At 47.4% G+C, this 25,479-nt stretch overlaps 1 protein-coding gene across 7 annotated transcripts in view; it reads left to right on the plus strand.

The window, feature by feature from the left end:
- The window catches only part of LOC311528063 (UDP-glucuronosyltransferase 1A6-like), a 64,679-nt gene extending 43,820 nt beyond the window's left edge, over positions 1–20,859 (plus strand). For 3 of the 7 annotated variants that reach the window (XM_084642686.1, XM_084642688.1, XM_084642687.1), the window contains exons 2-5: positions 13,094–13,225; positions 13,563–13,650; positions 17,066–17,285; positions 19,590–20,859. In XM_084642686.1, the coding sequence (XP_084498812.1) occupies positions 13,094–13,225; positions 13,563–13,650; positions 17,066–17,285; positions 19,590–19,887 (738 nt within the window). In that variant the 3' untranslated portion in view covers positions 19,888–20,859. Of the gene's footprint in view, positions 1–7,546; positions 8,438–11,304; positions 11,623–13,093; positions 13,226–13,562; positions 13,651–17,065; positions 17,286–19,589 lie in introns of those variants that run through there. The other 4 variants (XM_084642690.1, XM_084642692.1, XM_084642691.1 and 1 more) reach the window with 4 other exon arrangements.
- The last annotated feature ends 4,620 nt before the right edge of the window (positions 20,860–25,479 follow it).

Raw genomic sequence — 25,479 nt, forward strand, 5'->3', positions numbered from 1 at the left:
TATACCAATGTTTTCAGTTTGGCAAGGATTAAGCATCTTGTTGAGAAGAAAATGATTTTGCTTTCACTTCATTATACACTTCTGTAGCTTTTCAGCAGCTGTTTTTCTTTCTTCTTAAATGTACTTTTAATTAAGCGATTATAGAGCAATTCAAACCACCTTTCCTTTTAAGCACTAAGTGCTGCTGGTTCTCATTTCAGCTAAGACTCCTTAATATTAACTGGCATCACAGACAAGGGCGAGATCCTGAGCTGCCATAAATCAGTCTAGCTCTGCTGAAGTCAGTTTACACCTGGAGAGGATCTGGTCCAATAACTTCACTTTGAAAACGTCCAGGAGGACACCAGTTACTGGCAAAAAAAGACTAAATCTACTAGCTAGAGGTAGACACAAAAGATGACAGAGACTGGTCCCCTTCAGGGGCGGCAGGGTTGTAGAAATTTTGGTGGTTCCCAGAACGCTCAACGGGCCCCCCTCCCCCCGAACTCCGCCCACCACCTGCCTAAGGCTCTGTGAGGGAGTTTGGGTTGGGGGAGGAGGTCTGGGGTGCAGGCCCTGGGTTGGGGCAGAGAATTGCGGTGTAGGACGGTTGAGAGGTTGGGCTCTGGGATGGAGTCTGGGGTGCAGGCTCTGGGATGGAGTTTGGGTGCTGGGTGCAGGCTCTGGGAGGGCTTTTGGGGATGGGAGGGGCTGCGGAGGGAGGGGATGTAGGCTGTGGAACTGTGGAACGGAGTTCGGTTATAGGCTCTGGGCTGGGGTAAGGGGTGGGGGTGTAGGAGGGAGTTTGGGTGCAGAAGGGGGGTGCAGGAAGGGGTTGGGGTGCAGGCTGTGGGATGGAGTTTGGGGGTGCAGGAGGGGGTGAAGGATGCAGGCTCTGGGACAGAGTTTGGGTGCAGGCAGGGGTGTGTGGGAAGGGGGTGGGGGTGCAGGCTGTGGGACGGAGTTTGGGTGCTGGGTGCAGGCTCCGGGCTGGGGTGCAGGATGGGTGGAGGGGTGCAGGCTCCGGGAGGGAGTGCAGAGAGCTGGGTGCAGGCTCTGGGCAGGGGCTGGGGGTGCAGGAGGGGGTGAGGGGTGCAGGCTCTGGGAGGGAGTTTGGGGGCTGGAGAGGGGGTGTGGGCTCTGGGAGGGGGTGGTGGGTGCTGGAGGGGAGGGGACTGCCATCACATGTGGCTTCCTTCCTCCCCTGCTCCCCTGCCATAGCTTCACTGGGGCTGGGGCTGCCCCTTGCCCAGTGATTGCAGGAGTGGTGGCTGTGGGGGGGTGGATCACAGGGCCAAACGCTCACCGAAGCCCCAGCAGCTGCTCAGGTGAGTCAAGGGGGTCCGCTCCAGAGGTCTCCTGCCGGAAGCCCCCTCGGCACCTGGTGCCGGTAGAGGAGGGCAGCGTGTGCCCACGTGTGTGCCCCCTCACTCTTCCCCTCCCCCTCCGGGGGGGCAGTAGCCGCAGCACCTGCCTCAGCCTGCTGGCGGGTTGCTCTTGTGCGCCGCTTTCCCTCAGGCAGGGGTGCTCCCAGGGTCAGGGGGGCAGGCGGGGGCTGGGGGGGGGGCGGACGCTCCGGGGCGGAGGCCACTCCAGGCAGGGCTGGGGGAGAGACCCAGCTCCAAACATTGGTGGAGCAGGGCCCCCAGCCCTGAATATTGCTGGAGCCCGAGCACCACAAGGGAATATAACTCGCCGCCCCTGCCTGGGGCGGCACCCTCATGCTGTGGAAAGGTGCTGGGATTTCCGTTAGCATGTTGTCCATGGACTCTGGCAGCTCCCTCTTTCACATCTGCTGTTTGCTAGTATAAGTTTCATAAGCATAAAGCCCTTACTTGCTGCTGGAATGAAGAGGATCCTACTCACAGGTGTCTGAGTGTCAAGGAAAGAAACTACAAGAAGAATCCTCTGCAACTTCTATGTTCTCTGTTCTATAAATCTTCCCCTCTTCCCTCCCCACCCTGCCACCAGTAATGTTCCAATCCTCTTTTTCTACTTCGTGCGAACACTTATTTTAAATTTAATTCTTAGGAACCAAAGAGCAAGTCCTGCGCTAGCATTCCATCAAAATAACATAGTAGTCCTACCTTTGCATAGCGTTGGCATTGCTTAATTTGTATGATGACAAACTCCTAGTTAATCTGATCTTTGTCTGAACCTAGGTAAACATTTACTTTGTAAGGAGTAAGCTTTGGTGACCATTGTTCTCTTGTATAAGTCAGTGTTCAGCACCTTGTGGTGGAAGCTTTTTCCCTCCCTACTACTAAGAACATGGCTCCTTCCTCCCAGTCATGGTGTTCAGTTGTTTCTAGGTTACTTCTTTGTCTGGCTTTCTGCAGTCTCGCTGAAGGTAGAAAGCTATTGGTGATGCCTGTGGACAGAAGTCACAGGCTCAGCATGAGTCAGGTGCTAGAGAAACTCAGCCTGAAGGGACATGAAATAGTAGCTCTTGGGCCAGAAGTTACTCATGAGAACGTCAGCATATTACACAGTGAAAACACACCCAGTGCCCCCCACACAGGAAGATTTGGATGTCTACTTCCAGTCCTTCGGTTATCATATTTTTGATGGACCTATTCTGAAGAGAGTTTTCACAGCACACGAAACGCTCACCAACTTTAGTACTATGATGTTTGCCATCTCTAAGCACTTTTTGCTGAGCAAAGAATTGGTGAACTACGTTGAAGAGGTTCAGTTTGATGCCGTCTTTACAGATCCTGTGTTACCTTGTGGATCAATAGTTGCTGAATATCTTTCCATCCCTTCTGTCAACTTTTTGCGTGGAATGCCCTGTAGTTGGGATAAGGCTACTCAGTGTCCAGACCCTCCTTCCTATATCCCCAATTTTTTTTACTTCCTACACAGACCATGTCACTTACCCAGCGTGTGATAAACTTATTATTTGCGTCACTGGAGTTCTTGATTTGCAAGTTTACATATTCTCAGTTTGACAGTCTAGCATCTGAGTTTCTTCAAAGAAATTTGACTGTCCTAGAGCTTTTAAGTCAGTCCTCTGTTTGGCTGATGAGATAGGATTTTGTGTTTGAGTATCCCAGGCCAGTGATGCCCAACATGGTCTTCACTGGAGGCATCAATTGTGGTCAGAAGAAAAAATTATCTCAGGTAATTTCTTTTTAGATCATAATGTTGCTGGAATCATTACAAATTACTCAGGTATGTTTTCTGCATTACATCTATTAATGTACGTTTTATGTGGTTTAGAGAAAAACACATGGCCTGCATTTTTGAAAAGCAACTTACTTTGGGGACCTCCATTTTTGGATGCCCAATTTGTGACACCTCAAAGAGGCCTGATTTTCAGAAAGTGCTGATCAGCCACCCTCTGACAACCAGGCCTTTGTAAGAGAGCTCAAGGTAGCTGCTTCAAAATTAAGGCACCCAAATCACAAGCCATTTTTCAAAATGAAATCCATGCAGCTAGTATCAGAGAGCCAGGAAATTATTTTTATTTATCATTTGTCATTGTGCTTTTTGGGCATTTCATTTTATTTTGTGTTATCGTGGCAGGCCCTGTTGGGGGTGGTTGGGCCCAGGTGGGACGTACAGGGCGGGTGGGAGTGGAAAGCCTCTGGGTGGAGGTATGAGAGTGAAGCCGTCCTACCTTCACCCCACAGTGGTGGCATCTGTCCCATGGGGACTCATTCCCTGCCCTGGGCACGCCAGCCTGATGCCTGGGGTCACAGTGCCACTCGGCCCGGTCACCCTTCTGTCATGATGAGTACATGGCTTGGCAACCCTGCGTGACAGGTCTCAGCTCCTGGAGCAGGGAGTAGGCCCACCCCCTGTGGCAAAAGAGCTGCAGGAGTCCCCATTGCAGGGGGAGTTTTTAGTTTTATTTCGTAGTATAAGTTGTTTGTTGTTGTATTTAGTATTATTCGCTTTGGCAAAAACCACCAGGCTCTATCTATTAGACTGAGACTAATTACAAATATTTCCTGTGTTGAGATGTTAAATAGATGAGTCCCCTTCATGCTGCTCTGTAGCGCTTCATCCTGGCAGCATGGTTTTCTCATGAGCCATGCTGCTATGGGGGGCCCCCATCCCACCTGTTCCCTGGGCAGAGGACAGTGGAGAATGCATGTCAATGTTGCGCTTAGAAGGGTATCTGGAAGTGCCATACAGGGGATGTCAGATTGCAACTACAAGTAGCTGAAAGCCCCTGCCGGCGCACTTGTGTCACTTCCAAAGTCCTGTGTGTAAAAATAGCCCAAAATGGCTGAGAACTAAAAATTTGATGGTAACACCACAGAACCCCGTGATGATTCCACCTGGTGATATTCTCAACCGAAAAAGAGCTCTCAACCACTGAGTCAGCAGACAGCTGAGGCTTCAGGGAGACATTCCTGGAATCGTATTACAGAGAGTAAATGAAATTTCTATGTAGAAACGAGGGAAATGGCTTCCTCCATACACTGAAGTAGTTTGGGCTTGAGCAAGGTGTAATGCAGTCAATTGCTGTGTGAGCTTCTTCAAACAACCCTGACCCACTGTACCCCTGCTACGAACTTCAGCAGCCTCGGGGGTGTAAAGATTGGGCTAGTTGTGCTGAATCATTGTACCTCACTGACATGACGGGAGGTGGTTTGTTAATATATCACTTACACTCCACGGACACTCCTGTTATCAGTTAACCATTGCTTACCGTTCTTGATTTTCCCTAGTTTATAACGTTATATATTAACTATATGAATCTTTCTAAGTATGTTTGCAGTGTTGGAGCCGTGTTTGGTACCAGGATATTGGAGCGCTCTGCGTAGCTTGAAAGCTTGTCTCTCTCACCCGCAGACGTTGGTTTAATAGTAGATGTTACCTCACCCACATTGTCTCTCTAAATAAAAACTTAACTTGAATGTCAATAGGGCTTAGAGTTCAAAGAGAGACAACCAGAGTCCTAGACCCAGATCCTCAAAGGTCTTTAGGTGCTTATTTCCCTTTGGGGGTCTGGGCCTTAGTGATTTCTGATTGAAAACACAACTGCTTTCTGCTCCTCCATAAAGTTACAGGGCCTTTCTGGTCCTTCAGCATCTCTCTCCTGGAACCACAAGAGATGCAGTCCTGCTTGGCTCCTTCTGGGAGAAGGCTTCTTTAGCCCAGGCCTTGCTGACTGAGAACCTAAGGGAGGTGAAGTCTGATGACCCTTTCCTTCTTCACTACTGCTCCTTTGACACTGGAGGGCTTTTGTTGTCTGTAGGGTGACCTGTGAGAAGATATCCAAGCTACAGTCTAAGACTCTTGATCTTATTAGCACAAGATATTTTAAAAGCAGAGAACAAATCACAGCAAAAGAAATTGTTTACATATCATATCTCGTATTATGGTTTTGATAAGCTAATCACGCCACGATTTGCTTTGGCTACTTATTACTTATTTCCTGCATCTCTCCCTAGTCAGGTCTTTGAAATCCGTGCTCACTGTGAAGTTTATCATCATATCAGGGTGAGTGAGGTACATCAGCATGTCCACAAATCAGTTTGATTAGGTGCACTCATTGAAGTAGATAAAATAATAGTCTTCACTGGTGGGCGTGTGCTAAGTCCTGATCCTGCTGAACTATTCGGCCCAGTGGCTCATACTTAAACCCCAGTAGGATTCTCAGATGAGGCATCTCCCCCCTACACACACACACTTGCTGTGTGGCCCATCCAGTAGGTGAACTCAGAATATGCTTAACCTGTATAAAAGATGGTCAAAGCAAGAGTGGGAGGGTGTGTCCCCCAGTCCCATTATACCAATGGTTAGGGCACTTACTTGAGATGTGGGAGACCTGCGTTTGAATCCCCTACCCCCACCTGCTTTGGCACAGAAATGTGAATCAGGTCTAGGTCTAACCACATTCTAGGTGGGTGCTCCTACGACCAGGCTATTGGGTATTCTCAGGTGTCTGTCTCTCTCTCCTGTTAGACTTTGTATAAACAATTACAGATTTCTTAGTTCAGGAACTTGACCCTCCCAGTTTGGCATGAGGGCCCTCCCCAGGGGCCACAGAGTCAGTCTCTCACAGTGGCTTTTTGTGAGAATGGACTGGGTTAGGAGCTAGCTCTGGGACAGGGTTCAGGGCTGTGAATCCTCACAGGCGGAGAGGCACCTCACCCTGGCCCAGAGTTTGATTACTGGGGCTTATGCCTCTCCTCAGCATTTCCGGCTAGCTTAGGGCTTTGTCCACACCAGCACTTTTGTTGGTAACATTTTGTTGGTCGGGGTGTGAAAAAGCATCCCCCTGACTAGAAGAAATGTCACTGACAAAAGTGTTGGTGTGGCTAGCGCTATGTGGGCGGGGGAGACCCTTCTCTTACCTGGGGAGGGGATGGAATCTCCATCCTTAAAAACCTCTAAGGCCTGGCTTGACAAAGCCCTGGCTGGGATGATTTAGTTGGGGATTGGTCCTGCTTTGAGCAGGGGGTTGGACTCAATGACCTCCTGAGGTCTCTTCCAATCCTGATCTTCTTGGATTCTGATGACATAGCTAACACTGCTCTTTGGGGGTGGTTTACGGACGCAGGCAGGAGGGTGGCTACATGGGAGATCTTACAGCAGCACCGTGCCACTGTAAGGTCCATAGTGTAGACATAGCCTAGGTTGCTCTCCGCTTGGCTTGCTGGCTTCTGAGAATCCCTTTCTTTGGTCCCTAATGCTCCCCATACAATGCCTGGGCACCGAGCTCAGGGCTGTGAATTCCACTGAGCGCCTAGCATTGAGGCATTGTAATGCTCAGTCCCTTTGTGGATCTAGCTCTAACTCCCTTAAAAGCTGTAACCCTCTGTGTACACCCTCCAGGCTCAGGACTTCAAGGGGTTCCGAAATTCCAGCATGGAAATGCCCTCCCACATTGCCCCTTTCAGACCTAGGGACTGTGTGGACAGCAGCCTTCAGGATTGGTGCAAGAACTGTGCTCTCCTCGCCTGTATCCCGCCTTAGTTGTATCTGTCACCACTGTCTTGCCGCAGATGAGGAAGAGAGCAATTTCCTCAAGGTTATTTCTGGTGAGCGAGGCTAGTAGTCTGGGCTTGAGCCAGGTACAGAGCACACAACTGCGCTCAAAGGGTATGTCTACACTGCAGTTAGACACCCATCGCTGACACGTGCCACCTGTCGGCATTTAACGACTTCACCCAGAACACAAACATCTACACTGCAGTTTTACAGCCCATAGCCTGAGCCTCATGAGCCTGAGTCAGCTGAGATGGGCCAGCGGTAGGTGTTTAACTGCTGTGTAGACCTACCCTGAGGTTCTTGAACCAATCCTGGCCCACACCAACCCTGCTAAGAGATCCTGTGACCTCTCGATTTATGCTGACTCATTTAAGAACACGAAATGCTGATAGAGGAGTTGTGTTTGCACGTAACAAACTCCAGTGGCACTGCTGGCATCTGTTCAGTCTTGTTTAACATCCCCCCTTTTATCACAGTTTAAAGCATTGTGCGTCAAGTAAAATATTCGCTGAGAAGGGTTTCTAGAGTTGAGAATTAATTGGGCTTAAAGGTCACAGACATAGCTGCAATCTCAGCGACTTCTGCCTTTAAACGCTGCTTGGAAGGTTTTTGGGGGGTGAAAGCTGGGTTTTTTACTCCTAGCAGCACAGCAGCGGCCATGTCAGGAGAGCAGGGAACTGCTCGGCTGGCTCTTTTTCTCGCTTTGTGGAGTTTTGCCAAAGGTGGGAAACTGCTGGTTGTGCCTCAAGATGGGAGTCACTGGCTCAGCATGCGAGTGGCGGAGGAAGTGCTTGGGAAAAGAGGGCACCATGTTGTTGTTGTAATACCAGAAGCCACCTTGCTCATGGGAACATCAGACTATTACACAATAAAAACACATCCAGTGCCTTACACACAGGAATCGTTGGATGAATTTTACCATTCAATTGGACATCACAGTTTTGTCGGCCTGCCGTTTCCAGAGAAATTTACCAGCGTCTTTAAAATCGTATCACTATTTACAACCATGTTGTCATCTGCCTGCAGGCATTTCTTATATAACAAAGAGTTGATCAAATACCTTGAGGACAGCAAGTTTGATGCTGTCCTTATGGATCCTGTGTTACCATGTGGACCAATAATTGCTGAATATCTCTCAGTTCCCTCCGTGTACTTCATGCGTGGACTTCCATGTGGCTTGGACTTCAACGCCACTCAGTGTCCCAATCCTATTTCTTACGTCCCGAGGATTTTCACATCCAATTCCGACCACATGACATTTACCCAGCGCGTGAAGAACCTATTAGTCAATGCTGCAGAGAATTTACTTTGTTACCTGTTCTATTCACAATATGAGAGCCTGGCTTCTGAGTTTCTTCAGAGAGAGGTAACAATACTGGAACTGTTCAGCAAAGCATCCATTTGGCTGCTGAGATACGACTTTGTGTTTGAGTATCCCAGGCCAGTGATGCCCAACATGGTCTTCATAGGAGGCACCAACTGTGAACAGAAGAAACCATTATCCAAGGTTTGTAAGTTATTTTTAAAAAGCTGAAAATATTACAAAATTATTTAATGGGTTTTTCTGTAGGCTCAATTATTATCTTGTGTGCGTGTGTGAGATCCGACGGGATCCAAGTGAAAACATCATTTTTATGGCTTATTACACATGAGCCAAGGTCTTGATGACCTCACAAGCGTTGACTCAAGTGATGAGAAAGTGGAGGCGCGAGTGAGGAGGGATAGTCAGTGTCCTTAAATCAATTGTTATTGCTTCAGGACAATTTCTACAGCATGGAAGTAAAGGTCCTTTGAGGCCTTGATTGAAAATGATTCTCCGACATGCTTGCTGTAACCTATTATTCCCAGCGCATTGGCTCCATCTTCTGGAGCCTCTGGGCTGGAGCTGTATACATTCTTTTCCAGTTGTGCGCTGCAGGTGGCATAGTAAAAGTGGGGCCATTTTGATCAAAGACTCTTACAAGGAAGCAGCTGAGTCCCCATGGTGCTGATTCCCACAGCGTCCATTGTGCCTGCACCATACCTTCGTATCAAAAGAGGCAAAAGGGTTATATGGGACGAGTTAAAAGAGTAACTTTAACCCAGAATATCTGAGCTTTCCACTCTTTGTTTATAATAACGGCATTCTAGTCTTCTGCGCCCGTCCCTCTGCTTCGGGTGCCTAATATCAGCTCTGTCATAACAGTTTAGGTTTTTTGGGTTCCCCCCACCCCTCTGGGATTTGCTTAGCTTGTGACATTTGGATTATGGGGTTTTAAAAAATGGTATGTGGTGCTTTAGGTATCTGTGCAAAGGTTATGTGGAATTACCACAACGGGACAGGCTGTAGGGACTTCAAGCTGCCTGAGGGGCATTTAGAGACTCCCCCAGTGCTGCAAAACCAGAATATCTGTTTCTATGATGCCTGCTTGGAGATAGGGACGTGTCGGGGATGTAAGAGGAAATTCTGTTGATCCTTGGCTGCAAAAATAGCCCCCAGGGGATTGTTCCAGCCATAATTAGTGCTAATGTAGACATAGCCTAATAAGTCATTTCTGAGATAGGAGCCAGAGGCAATGAAGATCATTTCTAGGGAACACAAATACCTCATTTTTGAAGCACACTCATTTTGTTTCAGACTTTTGAAAAAGCAACCAGCTGGGCACAGGCTCACATTTGTGACATTTTAAAGTGTATTTCATTTGGGCAATGACTGGGGATGCATGTCATGATCAGCACTGGAATATAATGGAAATCTCGTTTCACCTTTAACTCAGGTGAGACGAGGGTCACTCCATAATGAGAATATGTGCCACTCTCAAACTGAAATACTGGAGTTCCTCCCCAGGGGTGGCGTAGCTGTGTCCTAATGACAGAATCAGTAAGAGGGAGTATAATACAAACAGTCAGGATGATACTAATAATAAAGTTAGCATCATTTGTGGTCCAACAAAACACCCTTATCCGTTGGATCATTGCCAAGATACTCCACCATGAGCTGAGTCTGACAGACTATGGGGTAGACAGCAAACAAGTGAATCTTAATGATTTTCAATATCTTTTTGTTTAAAGCAGGAGCAGAAAGTACAAAACCAACACCTTGAGCAGCTGTACAGCTTCTTTGTGCGTCTGTTGTCCAATTGACCTGCACAGAGTCACCTCAGGGAGTGGATAATTAGAGCTGGGAGTTTTAGGATGAATAGTTTATTCACCAACAAATACAATTTGGTGAATTTGGATTGAAATATGCAAATAGTTTCAAACTAACAAAAAGGGGGGGGGGGAATTCCCCCCAAAAGTTGAAATGTTTTGTTTCAATTTTTCATTTCAAAATGATGTTTCATTTTGAAATTTAGCTAGATTTATTTAAAAACAAACAAGGGTAAAAAAAAACACACCTGGAAACAAAAAACTGAAAAATCAATTATGCGCTCAGTTCTATGCATAATTAACCATAAGTTAATAACCACATGCAATGCTGGCAAAGTGTTCTCTCACATTCTCAATTCTAGTAGATCTTGGAATGAAACATCCCACACCAGCATCTTAATGTTGAAATTACGCCCAAACCCAGGAAACCAACATTTCCCTACATTGCTCCCATTTTTTCTGCTCCTTTGCTGTCCAGCCAGATTGCACAACCAACCTTTCACCAGCTAAAAGTTAAAAAATGCCTCACTCAGGCTCCTGTAAACATACAGTTCATTGGAAACCAAACATTAGCTTAAGATATGAAGGAATAAGGGTTGGAAGCCCGGTCGTAAAACAATTTCTGTGTTGCCTGGAATAGTTGAGTATGCATCTAAAACCTGTCTTGAGTGACTGCAGCACAAGTCTTCATCTAGGGAGATGGCTTCTCTGCTTCAAGGGGTTCGTCACCTACCTGCCTGGCTTCTACTAGTTCTGCCCCTCTGGAGCCTTTCGGAAGGGGGAAAGCTATTGATGATTCCCCTAGATGGCAGTCACTGGTTCAGCATGCACTCAGTAGTATGGCGGCTTTGGCAGAGAGGACATGAAATAGTAGCGGTTGTGCCAGAAGCAAGCGTTCAGATTCAGCCATCGGAGCATTATACAGTGAAGACATACTCTGTGCCGTACACCAAGGAATACTTGGAAGCCGAATTTAAAAGACTGGGGCATCATATATTTGCACCTCAACCTTTCCTGGAAAAGATCACGAAAACATTTGCAAGAATAGGACATATTACAGCACACTTACTCAGTTCCTGCAAACAGCTTCTGTCCAACAAAGAGCTGATCACCTACCTCAAAGACAGTGCATTTGATGCTGTCTTGATGGATCCTATGTTTCTATGTGGACAAATAGTAGCCGAATATTTGTCCCTACCTTCTGTTTACTTCTCACGGGGAATTCCCTGTGGGTTCGAATTTCAGGCCACCCAGTGTCCAAACCCTGCTTCTTATGTCCCCAAATTCTTCACCAGCTATACAGACCACATGGCATTTCCCCAGCGTGTGTGGAACGTCTTAGTCAGCTCAGCAGAGTTCTTGAGTTGTTCCCTTCTTTATTCATCCCATGAAGATCTGATCAGGGAGTTCCTTCAACAAGATCTGACAGTGCCAGAGCTTTTAAGTCATGCATCTATTTGGCTGTTGAGATATGACTTTGTGTTTGAGTATCCGAGGCCTGTGATGCCCAACATGGTTTTAATTGGAGGCATAAACTGTGGCCAGGAGAAACCATTATCTCAGGTTAGTTCTTTTTTACAATTAAAACTGGACTATCCTACTAGCACCCACTATTAGATAATGCTTCTATTGGTTAAAACAAAATAAAAGTAAGGAAGCGACAGCATGGAAGGGCTTAGAAAAGCATCCTCTCTTAGAGTCATAAGTAGTCACTTATATAATGAGAGATCCTCAGTTGTCCACAAATGAGACATGGAAGGCTAGTGTTTTACTGTCTAGAATATTCTCATTTCATATGTTTCTTCACGAGACTTGTGGGGTCACCCAGCATACCAAATAATATTGAAACTTTGCACTATTAGAGTGGCACCTTTCATGAAGTTATTTGCTAAGAGTAGGACAGACATTAATTGACAGCTTTCATACAAGGTAGGTGGGTACTAGCCTCATTTTGACAGACTAACCACCTGACATTCAGAGATGAAGAACCATCCTCACATAAAGTAGTTGTAATAGAGAGGCATGGAACTCAGAATACTGATGGGGGACAGAGAATGAGATGGTTAAAAATGCGCTAGACTCAGTAGATTGACAGGGCAACTCATAACTATACACAATATTTATTTAACAAGTTTGCCTTTCACGCTCCATGTTGTTTCAAGACTCATCAGTGCCTCCTGGAAAACTTTTGAAAGGGGTCTGAATTGAAATGAATATTCTGGCATTCCCTCTTCCCCAGGCTTTAAGGAAAAAACATTGGTAAGAAATAGGACATTTATTGGTTCACTTGCCCTTGCAGTTAGCGTTTCACTTGGTCAGAATCCTTTGTTTAGGTCATCACAGGTAGTTGCAGATTCCTATTTAGCCCTTTCTGGGCGGTACGAGTCTCAAAATCTTCCACCTGTCTATGTCTAGGCAACTGTGAAAGCTTTTTTTTTATTTAAAAGAAAATTAAATTACAGGATTTTCAATATTCTTAAGATCCAGACAGAACCGATAAATCAGGAATGTAAAAATGCCTCTTTTTTCAAGCCATTGTTTATGTCATTAAGCTTTAAAAACACCAACCGTGTTTCCACAACTGTATGATTTGAAAAGAAAAACCTCAGACCTAAGCCTGAATTTCCTGACACCTTTGGTGTGTCAACAGAAAACAATGCATTTAGCTGCTTTTGGGTGCCAGGAAATATATGACTTGGTTTGCATTGCACCTTCCTTTACTGAACAGAACCTGAATTCTTTCATATATTTTATTTATTTAGTACACTACACCTTTAATTATTTCCATATTTTATGCCCCAATCCTGCAAACACTTGCACACAAAATCTTTACTCTTAGGAGCTGTCCCATAGGACGATCGCATGCATACATGTTTATAGGATCAGACCACAGTGAATTATTTTGCCTGTTAACATTATTTCCTTTCCAGGATAGTCAAGGTGAGATCCCTTTGATTGCAAAGCACCAGAATTATGGCCCTGTGACATGGATTCGAATGGAAAGCATTGACTGGAGGTTTCTTTGTATTTGCAGGAATTTGAAAGCATTGTGAATGCCTCTGGGGAACACGGCTTTGTGGTCTTCTCCTTGGGCTCAATGGTCTCTGAGATTCCCATGAAGAAAGCCAAGCAGATTGCTGAAGCCTTTGGAACAATACCTCAGACCGTAAGAGGAAAAGAATCTCTCTAGCATAGCTGTTGAATACAATATTGGAATAGAGTCACTGGTTACGATTCTGTATTATTTTTTTTTTTTTTACTTATGTATGGTATAACACTTAACACAACAAATAGCTTCAATAAGCAAAAACCTGCCCCCTCCCCTCTTATGTCAAAACAAAACCCCATCTCCGCTGCTCAGCACAAACCTTCACAAAACAGATTTTGTCTGTCATGGGCTTATCTGCTCTGCTGTACAGCACAGTTTACAGGAAGAAGCAACAGCAGAAGAACTGTAAGAGGCAAGTTCTTAATATTGATGCTGCATTTATCATTTCCCAAAGGTTCTTTGGAGGTACACTGGAGAAACACCCCCCAACCTTGCAAACAACACAAAGCTAATCAAATGGCTACCACAGAATGATCTACTTGGTAAGTCTGGGCAGGAGAGGGCGCTACTGGCAACAATTAAGTAGGTTTCTTTGAATTTGATAAAGCTCTAAGGGAATAGTCATAAATACCATAGGTTTGTAGATTGCAAGGCCAGAAGGGCCTCTCTATAATACAGCAGAGGGATAAATACCACGGAGGGATTCAAGTTAAGCACTAGTGCTGGCCCAAGAACAGATGGATATAAACTGGTCATCAGCAAAGTTAAGGCTTGACGTTAGACAAAGTTTTCTAACCATCCGAGAAGTGAAAATCTGGAACAGCCTTCCATGGGGAGCAGCAGAGACAAAAACCTAACTGGTTTCAAGACTGAGCTTGAGAAGTTTATGGAGAGGATGGTGTGATAAGATTGCCTAAAAAGCCATTTGGCCCATCTACGACTGCTATTAGCAAATATCCCCAAGGGCTGGTTATGGAATACTAGAGGGGGAGGGCTCTGTGTTACTGCAGAAAATTGTTTCCCAGGTGTCTGGCTGGTGGGTCTCGCCCACATGCTCAGGGTCTAACTGATGGCCATATTTGAGGTCCGGAAGGAATTTCCCCCCAGGTCCAATTGGCAGAGAACCTAGGAGTTTTTTGCCTTCCTCTGTAGCACGGGTCACGTCACTCGATGCTTTAAACTAGAGTAAATGGTGGATTCGCTGTAATTTGAATCCTTTACATGATGATTTGAGGACTTCAGTAACTCAGCCAGAGGTTATGGGTGTGTTACAGGAGTGGCCGGGTGAGATTCCGTGACCTGTGATGTGAAGGAGGTCAGACTAGATGATCATGATGGTCCTTTCTGGCCTTAAAGTCTATGAATAAGGGACCATTGTGATCATCTAGTCTGAACTCCTGTATAACACTGGACTTCCTTAGATTAATCCCTGTTTGAAACCACAGCAGATCTTTTAGAAAAACCTCCAGTCTTGATTTTAAAATGGCCAGTGACGTAGAATCCCCTACAACAGAGGCAATGCATGGGGGGCGGGGGCATGCAGGGTCATATGCCCACCCCTCACCCCTTTGCAGCTTGGCTTGTACTGAGCATGCTCAGTAACACTGCTGAAGCCAGCTGCCTTCATTCTGCACCCCCCCCCCCCCCCGAAGCAGCTATGGGCTGTCTGCACACAGCCTTGGGTTCCACTGGTTAATTAGCCTCACTGCTACAAATCTCTGCCTTATTTCTATTCTAATTTTGATTAGCTTCATCCTCCAGCCATTACCTCGTGTTATACCTTTGTCTGCTAGATGATGACATTTCCCCCCCAGGTAGATACTTATAGACTGAGCTTTGTTTTATTCACATGGTAACTACTGTACATAGGGTTTATTAGATCAGCGATTCTCAACCGGGGGTCCGTGGCCCCCTGGGGGTCCACGAGCCCTTTCAGGGGGGCTGTGGGACTCCGCAACAGAAACCCCAAGCCCCGGCACCCCCCACTGCGGGGCTGAAACCCCGAGCACTGGCTGCCACCTCCACTGACTGCCCCCCAGAATGCGGCACTCAGGGGGCAGCTCCATGCCCCCCACTTCCTCTTCTCACCCCCAAGGCCCCACCCCCTGGCCAGGTCAGACATGGGAAGCTGGAGTCGGGCAGTGCAGGGCAGCTGCTGCTCTGGCTGGTGCCATGGAGCAGGCAGCCCTGGCATTTCCCCGTCTGCTGCTGGTGCCCAGGGTTGCGGCTGCTCCTCAGATCACGCGGCCGGTAAGAGCTGCCCAGGTAGGGTGACCCCGCACTGGGGCTGGCAGATCCCTTGGGGAGCAGCGACCACAGGGGAGCCTTCCTACCACACAGCCCCTAGCTACCTCCTGCCTACACCCTGAGCTACCCCCCAACCCGCACACAGCTCCTAGCTACCCCCCTGCCTGCACCCTGAGCTACCCTCCTGCCCACACAGAGCCTCTAGTTCCCCCCTACATACACCCTGAGCTGCCCAGAGCCCCTAGCTGCCCCCTGCCTGCACCCTCACCAGTTTTTAACTTTTTGAGCTGAACCTCCACCACACACAACCCAGACAGGCTGGGTGGCCTGCTGAGGTGAGTAAGGGGGTGGAGACGGTGCTGCCTCCCTGGACCCTGCTGTGCAGAGCTGGTCCAAGCCTCACCAGCCCCTGCCCCCCCCAACAGAAGTCAAATTACGCCTATACATGAGGGCCCACCCCTGACCTGGAGCCCCGAGTCCTCCCCATTCCCCACTGAGTCCGGAAGTTTATATAGCCTGTTCAGGGGGGCCTCAGAAAGAAAAACATTGAGAACCCCTGTATTAGATCTTTACTAGAAGTGGACATATTGATTCTGTAAAAATAAACTCACCCTTATGTCGGAGCCATTCCCAGACCTTAGTTAGGGAAATCACCCTCTTCCTCACCTCAAATACATTCTTCTCTCTGGTGATCTCATTAAATCCCACAGTCTCACTGGAACCAATGTCCTATTCGATGCAGCTCCCGTGTTCGCTTGCACTTCCCAGAAGTCCACAGTCCCTGCTAGAGGTGGCTGACAGGTGAAGCACCAAGACCTGCCAAATTCAAACCGGAGAATGCACTGGGTCCCAGAGAGAGACTGCAGACCTCTCAACAGGAGCCAGAATGGGGAGGGGTCTGCTTGACGTCAGAGCTTATGGGGAGTCCAGTGAGAGGTCTGAGAATTGCGAGGGAGAAGAACGGGAAAATGACCAAAGTTTGTTAGAGATTGAGGGGAGGAGTAAGGGTGACAGGACTTGGGGGAAGAGAGATGAGTCTAGGGAAAGGAAAGATCTGACTGAGAACAGAAAGATTAACTAAGTTTGAAGGCTAAGGGTGAAATCCTGACCTCACAGAAGTCAAATGGCAAAACTCTCATTATTTCTAGTGGGGCCAGGATTTCACTCCAAGATCTCAAAAGCTTTTCAGACGATTCCAAGCTTTGCAAAGATTATCAAAACCTAGTGGAACCTCTGAGACCTTGAGGCAACCCAACAAAGGGGAGTTTTAAGGAGTCTCCTCCGCCTCTCTCCCGCAGAATGCACACAACTTGATCCTTGGCCTTCTCTTCTACACCATGTCCCTGGGTGCCCTTATCTGCTTGCATAGCTTCAGCTACCTTCTCTCAGCCGATGATTTTAAAACCGCCCTGACTGGTCTCCTCCCATCAAGTCCCACATTTCAGCCTGCCCTCGAGATACCTCTTCCCGGAGGCCCCCCTGAAGTTTAAGCTTAAGGTCCACTCCATCACTGATAATTGTAATCCTGAAGATTGTCTTGGAGCGATTCCTATGTGACCTGCACTCCAGTGTTGTTGTATTCTATATTTATAACCACCGATGCCATTGTACCGAAAGCACATCTAATACTGTGTCTCCTGCAGCTTAAAGAATTAACCAGAGATGTCTGAGCAAGCAGTCTACTACAGTAATAGTACCTTTCCCTCACAGCTCATCCCAAAGCCCGTGCCTTTATCACCCATGGAGGCTCACATGGAATCTATGAGGGGATATGCAATGGAGTGCCAATGGTTCTGATGCCATTATTTGGAGACCAGATGGACAATGCTAAGCGGATAGAGTCTCGGGGTGCGGGAGTGACGCTGAATGTACTTGAAATGACTTCTAAGGACCTATCGGATGCATTGAATGCAGTGATTAATGATAAAAGGTCAGTAACAGGAGATATAAATGTGGCATCTTCATTTTAGGGCTATCGAATATAATGCTGGCACATTGGCTTCCAGTTAAATTGACACTAAGAACTACCTTTGTCATATTAAGGATGTTATGTATCACTCAGCAATCAGGATTTATACACCAGTGTATTAGCATTAGGGGGCTAGTATTTTCCCCATTACTAAAGGACTTTCCTCATCAGACTCTAATTATAGGTATTAGAAGGGGCTTGAGTACGCAAATGAGATGATGCAAGTGGGTGCGGCATATATACAGTGGAAGAAAGCAATTTTCCAAGGTACATCACATGATTAAAGCCAAAAGCGTCCAGTTTCTTGGAGAATGTAAAGACAGCAATCAAAATGTGGTGGTGTCCTCTTTTTCCCCCTCCTTTTCTAGGCAAGAAAGGGAGATAAAAGCAGAGAAAAGAGAAAAAAAATCAAAAAAAGAAATGTTTGTTCCATTTCACAAGTTTTCATCAAAAAACCCAAGGGTTCCACTGAACGTTTTCAAACAAAAATGCTTTATTGGAACGTTTTTCGAGGGAGGTTGGCCTGATTTCTTGACTTGATGTAATGTACAGTGAACGTGAGCAAAACGCTGTGGAACGTCGAAGATGGCTAAGCATTAATAACTGTCCTGCGCATATCACCATTACGTCATCTCATTTGTATAGTCACCCCCATACATTGGCGTTTATCGAGCAAAGCTATGGTTCTGTTGCAGAACGTCCTTAAAGGATTACCTTAAAATCGCCAAGCTGCCATGTTTTATAGAAGCTAACTCTAGCATTAATTTACTACATAGACCAGAATTTTCTCAGTCAACTCATCTTTCTATCTGTTCGCAAGCAGCAGCACCAGGCCCAGTCAAACGCTGCTTAGCCGGGCATTACGCAGGAAAGGCAGGCCATTGAGGTCTCTTTGCTTGCAGGGTAGCTCAGATGGAACGTGTACAGAAAGGAGCCAGGAAAAGATTTTGAACCACTCACTGCCAGGGGCTATGTGGAGGTGATTCACCCTGCCACGCTGGCTGTCTCACACAAGATTAGGTTACATTTGGAGTGGCTGTCTGGTACAGCAGGGTAAATGCGGACGAGCCAATTGGTTTCAGCGTGAGGAGAACTTGACATTTTTTAATAGTTTGTCTATAATTAAGCAGCCCACCCTGGACTCTCAAGGCTTCCAAGAGACCCTGTCTATTTCTGCAAGTGCTGACTCTTTCTTCACCTTTCTCCTCTAAATTTATCTAACAGAGATTTATAGCTACTGTCTTGACTTCCTTTCCTCCAATCCCTCGCCAGTCTGGCTTCCACCCTCTCCACTCCACTCAAGACTGCCCTCCCCAACTGATGACCCCCTGCTGGCCAGATCTGGGGCCAATACTCCATCCTTATCCTCCTTGATTCTTCTGCTGTTTCAGTGCCATTGGCTATTCCCTTCTACTGGACACTGCTCTCCTTGGGCTTTCTTGGGACTGGTCTCTCTTGGATATCTTAGTACATTATTGCTCTTTATTATTTGTATTATCATAGCGCTGAGACCCAGATATGGGCCAGGACCCTCCGGTGCTAGGTGCTGTACAAACCCAGAACAGAAAGATGGTGTCTTGTCCCAATGAGCTTGCAATACAAATATAAGGCAAGAGACAGCAGGTAGATAGCAACGTGGGACGGACAAGGAAACAAATGTGACCTTACCAGGCAGCGCAAGAAGGAGTGCCCCAACTACCTAGCTATTCTCAGTTTTGTGTAGGCAACCCAACAAAGGGGAGTTTTGAGGAGTCTCCTCTGCCTCTCTCCCGCAGAATGCACACAGCTTGGTCCTTGGCCTTCTCTTCTACACCATGTCCCTGGGTGCCCTTATCTGCTTGCATAGCTTCAGCTACTATCTCTCGGCCGATGATTTTAAAACCGCCCTGACTGGTCTCCTCCCATCAAGTCCCACATTTCAGCCTGCCCTCGAGATACCTCTTCCCGGAGGCCCCCCTGAAGTTTAAGCTTAACATAGCCAAAACGAAGATCCTGATTTTTCCTCTTAAACCTTCTCTACTGGCTGCTTTCTTTGTCGATGTTAACACTGCCAGCCTCAGTTCACAGCCTGGACGCTATGTAAAGTGTCTCCCTTTTCTTAACAGGGTTTAAGACACAGAAGGGGAATAAAGCCCTCAGGGCATATGGCATGAGAAGAAAGTTAACTGATGGAATCTCTGTGGAATTTATTTCTGTAGATATAAATGATCTTCTAACTTTCTAAATAAAAAAGTATTTAAAACATTTCATTTCTTTTCTTTGTAGCTATAAAGAAAATATCATGCATCTCTCAGCCCTTCACCTCGACAGACCTATCCATCCCCTTGATCTCGCGGTGTACTGGGTGGAGTTTGTGATGAGACACAAGGGGGCCCCGCATTTGCGGCCTGCGGCCCACGATCTCAACTGGATCCAGTACCACTCTCTGGACGTCATTGCTTTTCTCCTGGCTGTCGTGCTCGTCACCGCGTTCATCTCTCTGAAGTGCTGCCTGTCCTGCTGCCGGAAGTGTTTCTGCAAAAAAGGAAGAGTGAGCAAATCGAGGAAATCCAAGGCAGAGTAACTACGGGGTTGGAGACCGGGTGCAGCTCCAGGCCTTAGGGAATGTAGGGCTCTCCTGAGCACAGTCCCAGTAAGTAACTTATGGCGGTGAGCTCAAAAATTATTCAGAGCATATTGCCTTTAAATAGCAGAAAAGTGTTTTTTTGTTCCATGTTTTGATTTGGTCTCCAATTAATTCAGAATATTTGTGAAAGCTTTGTTTAAAGCTTGTTTGATTGTTACAGATGATTCATGCCATAATGCTATGGTGTAGTGCTCAGAATATTAATGGGACCTCTGGGTTCCATTTCCTGCTGTGTTTCAGAGTAACAGCCGTGTTAGTCTGTATTCGCAAAAAGAAAAGGAGTACTTGTGGCACCTTAGAGACTAACCAATTTATTTGAGCATAAGCTTTCGTGAGCTACATGCTCAAATAAATTGGTTAGTCTCTAAGGTGCCACAAGTCCTCCTTTTCTATTTCCTGCTGTGTTGCTCACTCACTATCTGACTTGGGGCAAGGTTCTTCTCTGTACCTCAGTTTTCTCATCTGTGCAATGGGGATAAGATTTCTACCTTGGTACTACTATGGTGCCCATCACTGTAGAGTGAGAGTGTCTGGTGCATCATATTTAGATAGCACTTTGAGATCTTTGGATGAAAGTTGTCACAGAAGTACCAAGTGGTGTTCTAAGTGAGGGATAGAATGTCATCCTAGCAGCCTGTTGATTGGAAATAGAGAATGGTATTTGTTCTGCCTAAGTCAATCTGTCAGTGTCTAAACTGTGTTTCAAATACACTGAACGTGAACACATTTTCCATTTGAAAGTATCATTGAGCCACCACTACCCAATCAAGTTTCACCCCAGCTGGAGCACTGAATTTGGAGCATTGTAGTCAACCGATTTGATCTTTGTTATGGATATTCTGTTAAAAATAAACCAAACAAAAATCTGTATAAATAAATCCCAAATAATAAAAACAAGAAAACTAATAACAGTTCTCTTTTTTTCATTGGAAATGTATGGGCCTGATCACCACCTCACACCATCTTTGCACTGAGGACTAGCAGGACAGAAAAACTTGATGTGGTTGAGCATGACAGACCTATATCTTCAATTAAAACCATGTTAACATATAAAGACTAGCTCTTAGAGCTCCTGAAGTCCTCACCACAGGAAAGACCAAGACAACGTAGTTCTGTGCGTGTTACGTTTCAAAGCATGAACAGAAAAATTAGATAAAGCCATAAATCATCTTGCTGGAAGGCTGCAATGTAATAAGACTATTTCTTAGAATCTAGAACAACCACACACAAGAATCCAAAAACAAAGAGAGAAAAAGCAGACTGCTCCCTATGGCAGAGAGGTATAGCTTTCCCCACCTTGCCCCAGGCTGGCTCCTTCTGATTGCACGCTTCCCTATAGAGCCCCTGGCCTGCAAGCAGGACCAGGAAACCTCTGAGAATTTAAAGTTATAGATCACAATTTTAACACTTTTCAATACACCACAAATGTATATATTCGTGAGCTAGGATGCATAACAAAAGCTGAACACTGCCCCTTCTATTCCAACCATCTCAACTCCCATTCATGAGATAACCTACAACAAGCAAGGGTTACATGCTGCTCATGGAAACGTCTACCAGGGATGCCCACCGAGTTGTGCTGTTGTCAGTGTACACCTTTAACATCACGCTCCATTATGGACGCTGACTCCATTTCACCCTCCTGCGAGGGCAGAGCTACACCAACAAGTCACCTTCTAGACTTCATCCACTTTCCAGGCCATCAGACTCACTTTGTCTTTCCTTATTGCTCCTTCACACCTAGCAGATTTAACCCTTTCTAATCACCACTTGCTAGGAGGTTATTGCCAGATCTGAGGGTATCACAAACCCTGCTGTTACACCACAGCAGACATAACGACTTCTTAAAGTCCTCAGGGAAACAAATGGCAAAGTATGGGCCCAAGTGTCCAGCAAAGCACTTAGGTGTGTGCCTAAGTCCATTCCCATTTATTAAAGCAGATACTTAAGTCCCATAGCAAAACTCAATAGCAAAACTCCCATTTTCTTATCTTAAAGATGAACCTGGACTCGAAGAGACATGGAACCATCAATGTACGTGTTCTGAGTGTCAGCTACCGTTACACAGGAAAGCAGCACTGGCCAGTGATAACGGGGGTCAGAGTTGAGGTTGTGTTTGATCTTTCAACTGAATGATTTCATACATTTAAGGAAATGAAGTTTAACCTTCACTCAGATTTTCCTGCCTTTCCACGGTTTGTTGGGATGGTAAAAAGGTTTCCCCCTTAGCTTAGTGCGATGTCTTTCCAGCCTTCACATCACCTCAAAGGGCACTCTGAAAGGTGATGACGTATAAACAGCACTTCTTACGCATCACCCCTGTTCCCTGTGCATAGTCAGTGCTCTGTGTGCGCTCAGGTTAGTGATGGAAATACACGTTACAGCGCCCTTCAGGAGCTAACAAGGCAAAGCACGTGCAGGGCTGTATTCTGTTCCTTCTTGTGCAATGGAAATGGTTTACTAAGTTCCTCTAGTCATTGGAGCAGGGACAGGAACACAAGATCTCCCCGCTCCCCACATGAACGCCCTGACCATCTGGCTATAGAGTCACTCTCAGCCTGGTTTGCTCTGGCCCAAATGACTAGTCATATATTTTATACAAAGTGGAACAGCTGCAACAGGAGAGCTTAGGAAAGCTCTGCCCTAGAATATGCCAGCCCAGTGGCTAGGGCTCGCTCCCAGATGTGGGAAATCCAAGTGCAAATCTCTCCTGCCCATCGGGCAGGAGAGGGAATTGAACCGCACTCTCCCACATCCGAGGGGAGTGCCCTAACCACTGGGCTAAAGGGGAGGAGGGAGCCAGTGCTGCCCCCGCCCCCGGCCGTTATTTGCAGAGCACCTAAATCCTGAAACAAAATATTTGGCCAAACTATCAGCAAGTGTCTGTCCAATTCGGGAATAGTTTTGGCTTGACAAACTGTATTTTTGGGTAAATAGTCAGCCAAAAAAATTCACCCCACTCTAGCCCTAAAGGTGGGATTGAAGCATTTACCCAAAGACAACCTCTCTTTTTTTCTTTCTTGGATCAGGAGTGCGTGACAGCTAACACGTGGTATCGCCCCGAGAAAGGAGCTTTAATAGATGGCTAAGTGGACTTCTGCCCTAGGCTCCCAGGCCAGAGTGAGTTCTGGCTAAAGATGAATGACTCGCACTGAACGGTCACGCTCATCACCATTAGCCACGCAACGCTGAGTGCTTCGGTGCAGATTAGTTTCCGAGGAAGTATATCCTGCTCAGGAAGCACATTCCGCCAGGACATCACGAGCAGCTTCTTTCTGCAGAGTCAATTCTCACATGACGATGCCTTAAAACGTTCCCCTCTGTGTCTGTACTGGGTGGCTTCACTCTCTCTCACTTAGTCCTTTGCTAATCACATGCTGGGAGGTGAAACGCCCTGTTTTTACCAATTTCCAGGGGCACCAGCTGGGATTTCTGAGCGCTGCTGCACTGAACCCCCGTGGGTTCCCTCAGCCTCTGATCGGAGCTGGTTGGTGGGGCCCAGCGGGTCGTGTATCAGAGCTGCCATTTTAGAGCAGCAGGAGTCCGTGGAGCCTGCACAAAGGTGCAGCAAAGCCTAGGCAAAGGAGGCTAGCCCTGTGCACCAGCAGGGCTCTCCCACTCACCACAGTGAAGAGATTTACCAACATTTGTCCGGGTGGGGGGACACTTGGAGGCTGATGATCAAAGGTAAGAAGCCTCTGAACACTGGCATTTTCCAGCCCACCAGCTCCTGTGAAAGCTCAAGAGGATTAGACAGATCCCCTCTCTACTTGCACCTCAGCTAATCACTGGGGCCCTCGCTCACGGCTGAGTAATCCCCTACTCTACAGCTGTCTCAGGCCTGGGTTGCACTTCAAGGGTTTGCCAGCATAGCTGTGTCAGTGAGGAGAGTGGGGGAAAGTCACTCCCTGGCCAACACAGCTATGCCAGCATAAGCCCTAGTGGAGATGCAGTTACACCATCAAAATAGCCCTTTGGCCAGTATCACTTATCTCATTCACAGAGCTGCTATAAGACCTCTTTGGCCTGTATAAAAGGAGACTCCTCTAGGCCAGGGTTTCTCAACCTGTCGGTCGGGACCCAAAACTGGGGCACCAGAATATTTCAAAGGGTGGCGTGGCAGCTCCTGTCCCCCGGGGCTGGCTGGGCTGGCCTCCCTACTCCAGGCACTGTGACCTCTGGGCTCCCAGCGCCACTCAGGTGTGGCCCAGACGCCATGACGACAGGAGCTGGGGGCAGGCCACGTGTGAGTGAATGGCACTGCAGCCCCATGAGCCAGGTCACAGCTCCACTCTCACACACTGGATCCAGTTGGGGGGGGCCTGGCCAAACCGGAGTGTCACTGTGGCCCCGGATGTCACGCCTGGAGCGGAGAGCCAAGCCCAGCCAGCCCTGGATGTCACGCACAGGAGCTGCCATTGTGGGGTGAGTGCCAGGCAGGACCCAACCCCCCCCGGGGGGCAGGATCCAACTGAAGCCACCTCAGGCAGAGCCATAACCAGGGTGGGGTGAGCAGGGCAGCTGCCCAGGGTGCAAAGCCGTGGGGGCAGCTTGGACCGGCGACAACAGGTGGTGCAGGGCTCAGGGAGGGAGCGCCACCTCCACCTTGACTCATCTCAGCAGGCCACCCAACCTCTCTGGGCTGGGGGGACACAACCAAAAAAATCTAGGGGGGGAGGGGGAAAACGTGACCCTGTGTGCTCCCTCCAGCATCTCCTGTGGCAGCGGGGGCAAATCCGCTTGCTCACCCCGGGGCCCAAAAATGCCTAGTTACGGCTCTGCCCCAGGGCTTCCACTGTCCGACAACATACCGGTGGTGACAGGCCAGAAACATTTTCAAACGGATCCTGAGCCCAAAAAGGTTGAGAACCACTGCTCGAGGGGACTTTGCCGGTCTAGCTATCCCAGAAAAGCTATACTGGCAAACTCTTCCTAATGCAGGCAAGTCACCACCCCACTACCACGCCTTCGGGCACAGTGTAGCAGTTCTCTCCTCTCCAGCGCCCCCTGCTGACGGATGGCTGCTCCAGCTCACCACGGGTCTCTCTCCCTATAACTAGGCCTTCCAGCCAGGCCATGATTCAGTCCCACCCCTTTCGGAGTAACAAAGTCCAAAGTCCAAATGTCCTTACGAAAAGGTCCTCACGAGCACCATGGTCCTTGCACCCTCTTGGCTCAGGGCTTTCCAATGTCCTTACCTTATTTGGGAGGCTTCAAGCTACTTTCTCTGGTGGCTGGTAGGGAACCTCGGCTCTCCCACTCCGCCAGGTCCCAGACCAGGTGCCTGCTTGCTACAGGGAAAGTCTGCCTATTCCAGCCTTCCCCTGCTGCCTCCCTGGGCTTCTTCCTACCTAGGGTTGCCAATTCCGGCTGGACGTACTCCTGGAGGTTTAATCACATGACATAATATTTAATTGAATATTAATCTTTAATTCTTGGAGACTCCAGGACAATCCTGGAAGGTTGGCAACCCTATTCCTACCACAGCCTTTTACCAGGTCTTCTGCCCACAACCTCTCTAGGTTCACC

Source organism: Lepidochelys olivacea, assembly GCF_965140295.1.
Source record: "Lepidochelys olivacea isolate rLepOli2 genome assembly, chromosome: 11".
Classification (NCBI taxonomy): Eukaryota; Metazoa; Chordata; order Testudines; family Cheloniidae; genus Lepidochelys; species Lepidochelys olivacea.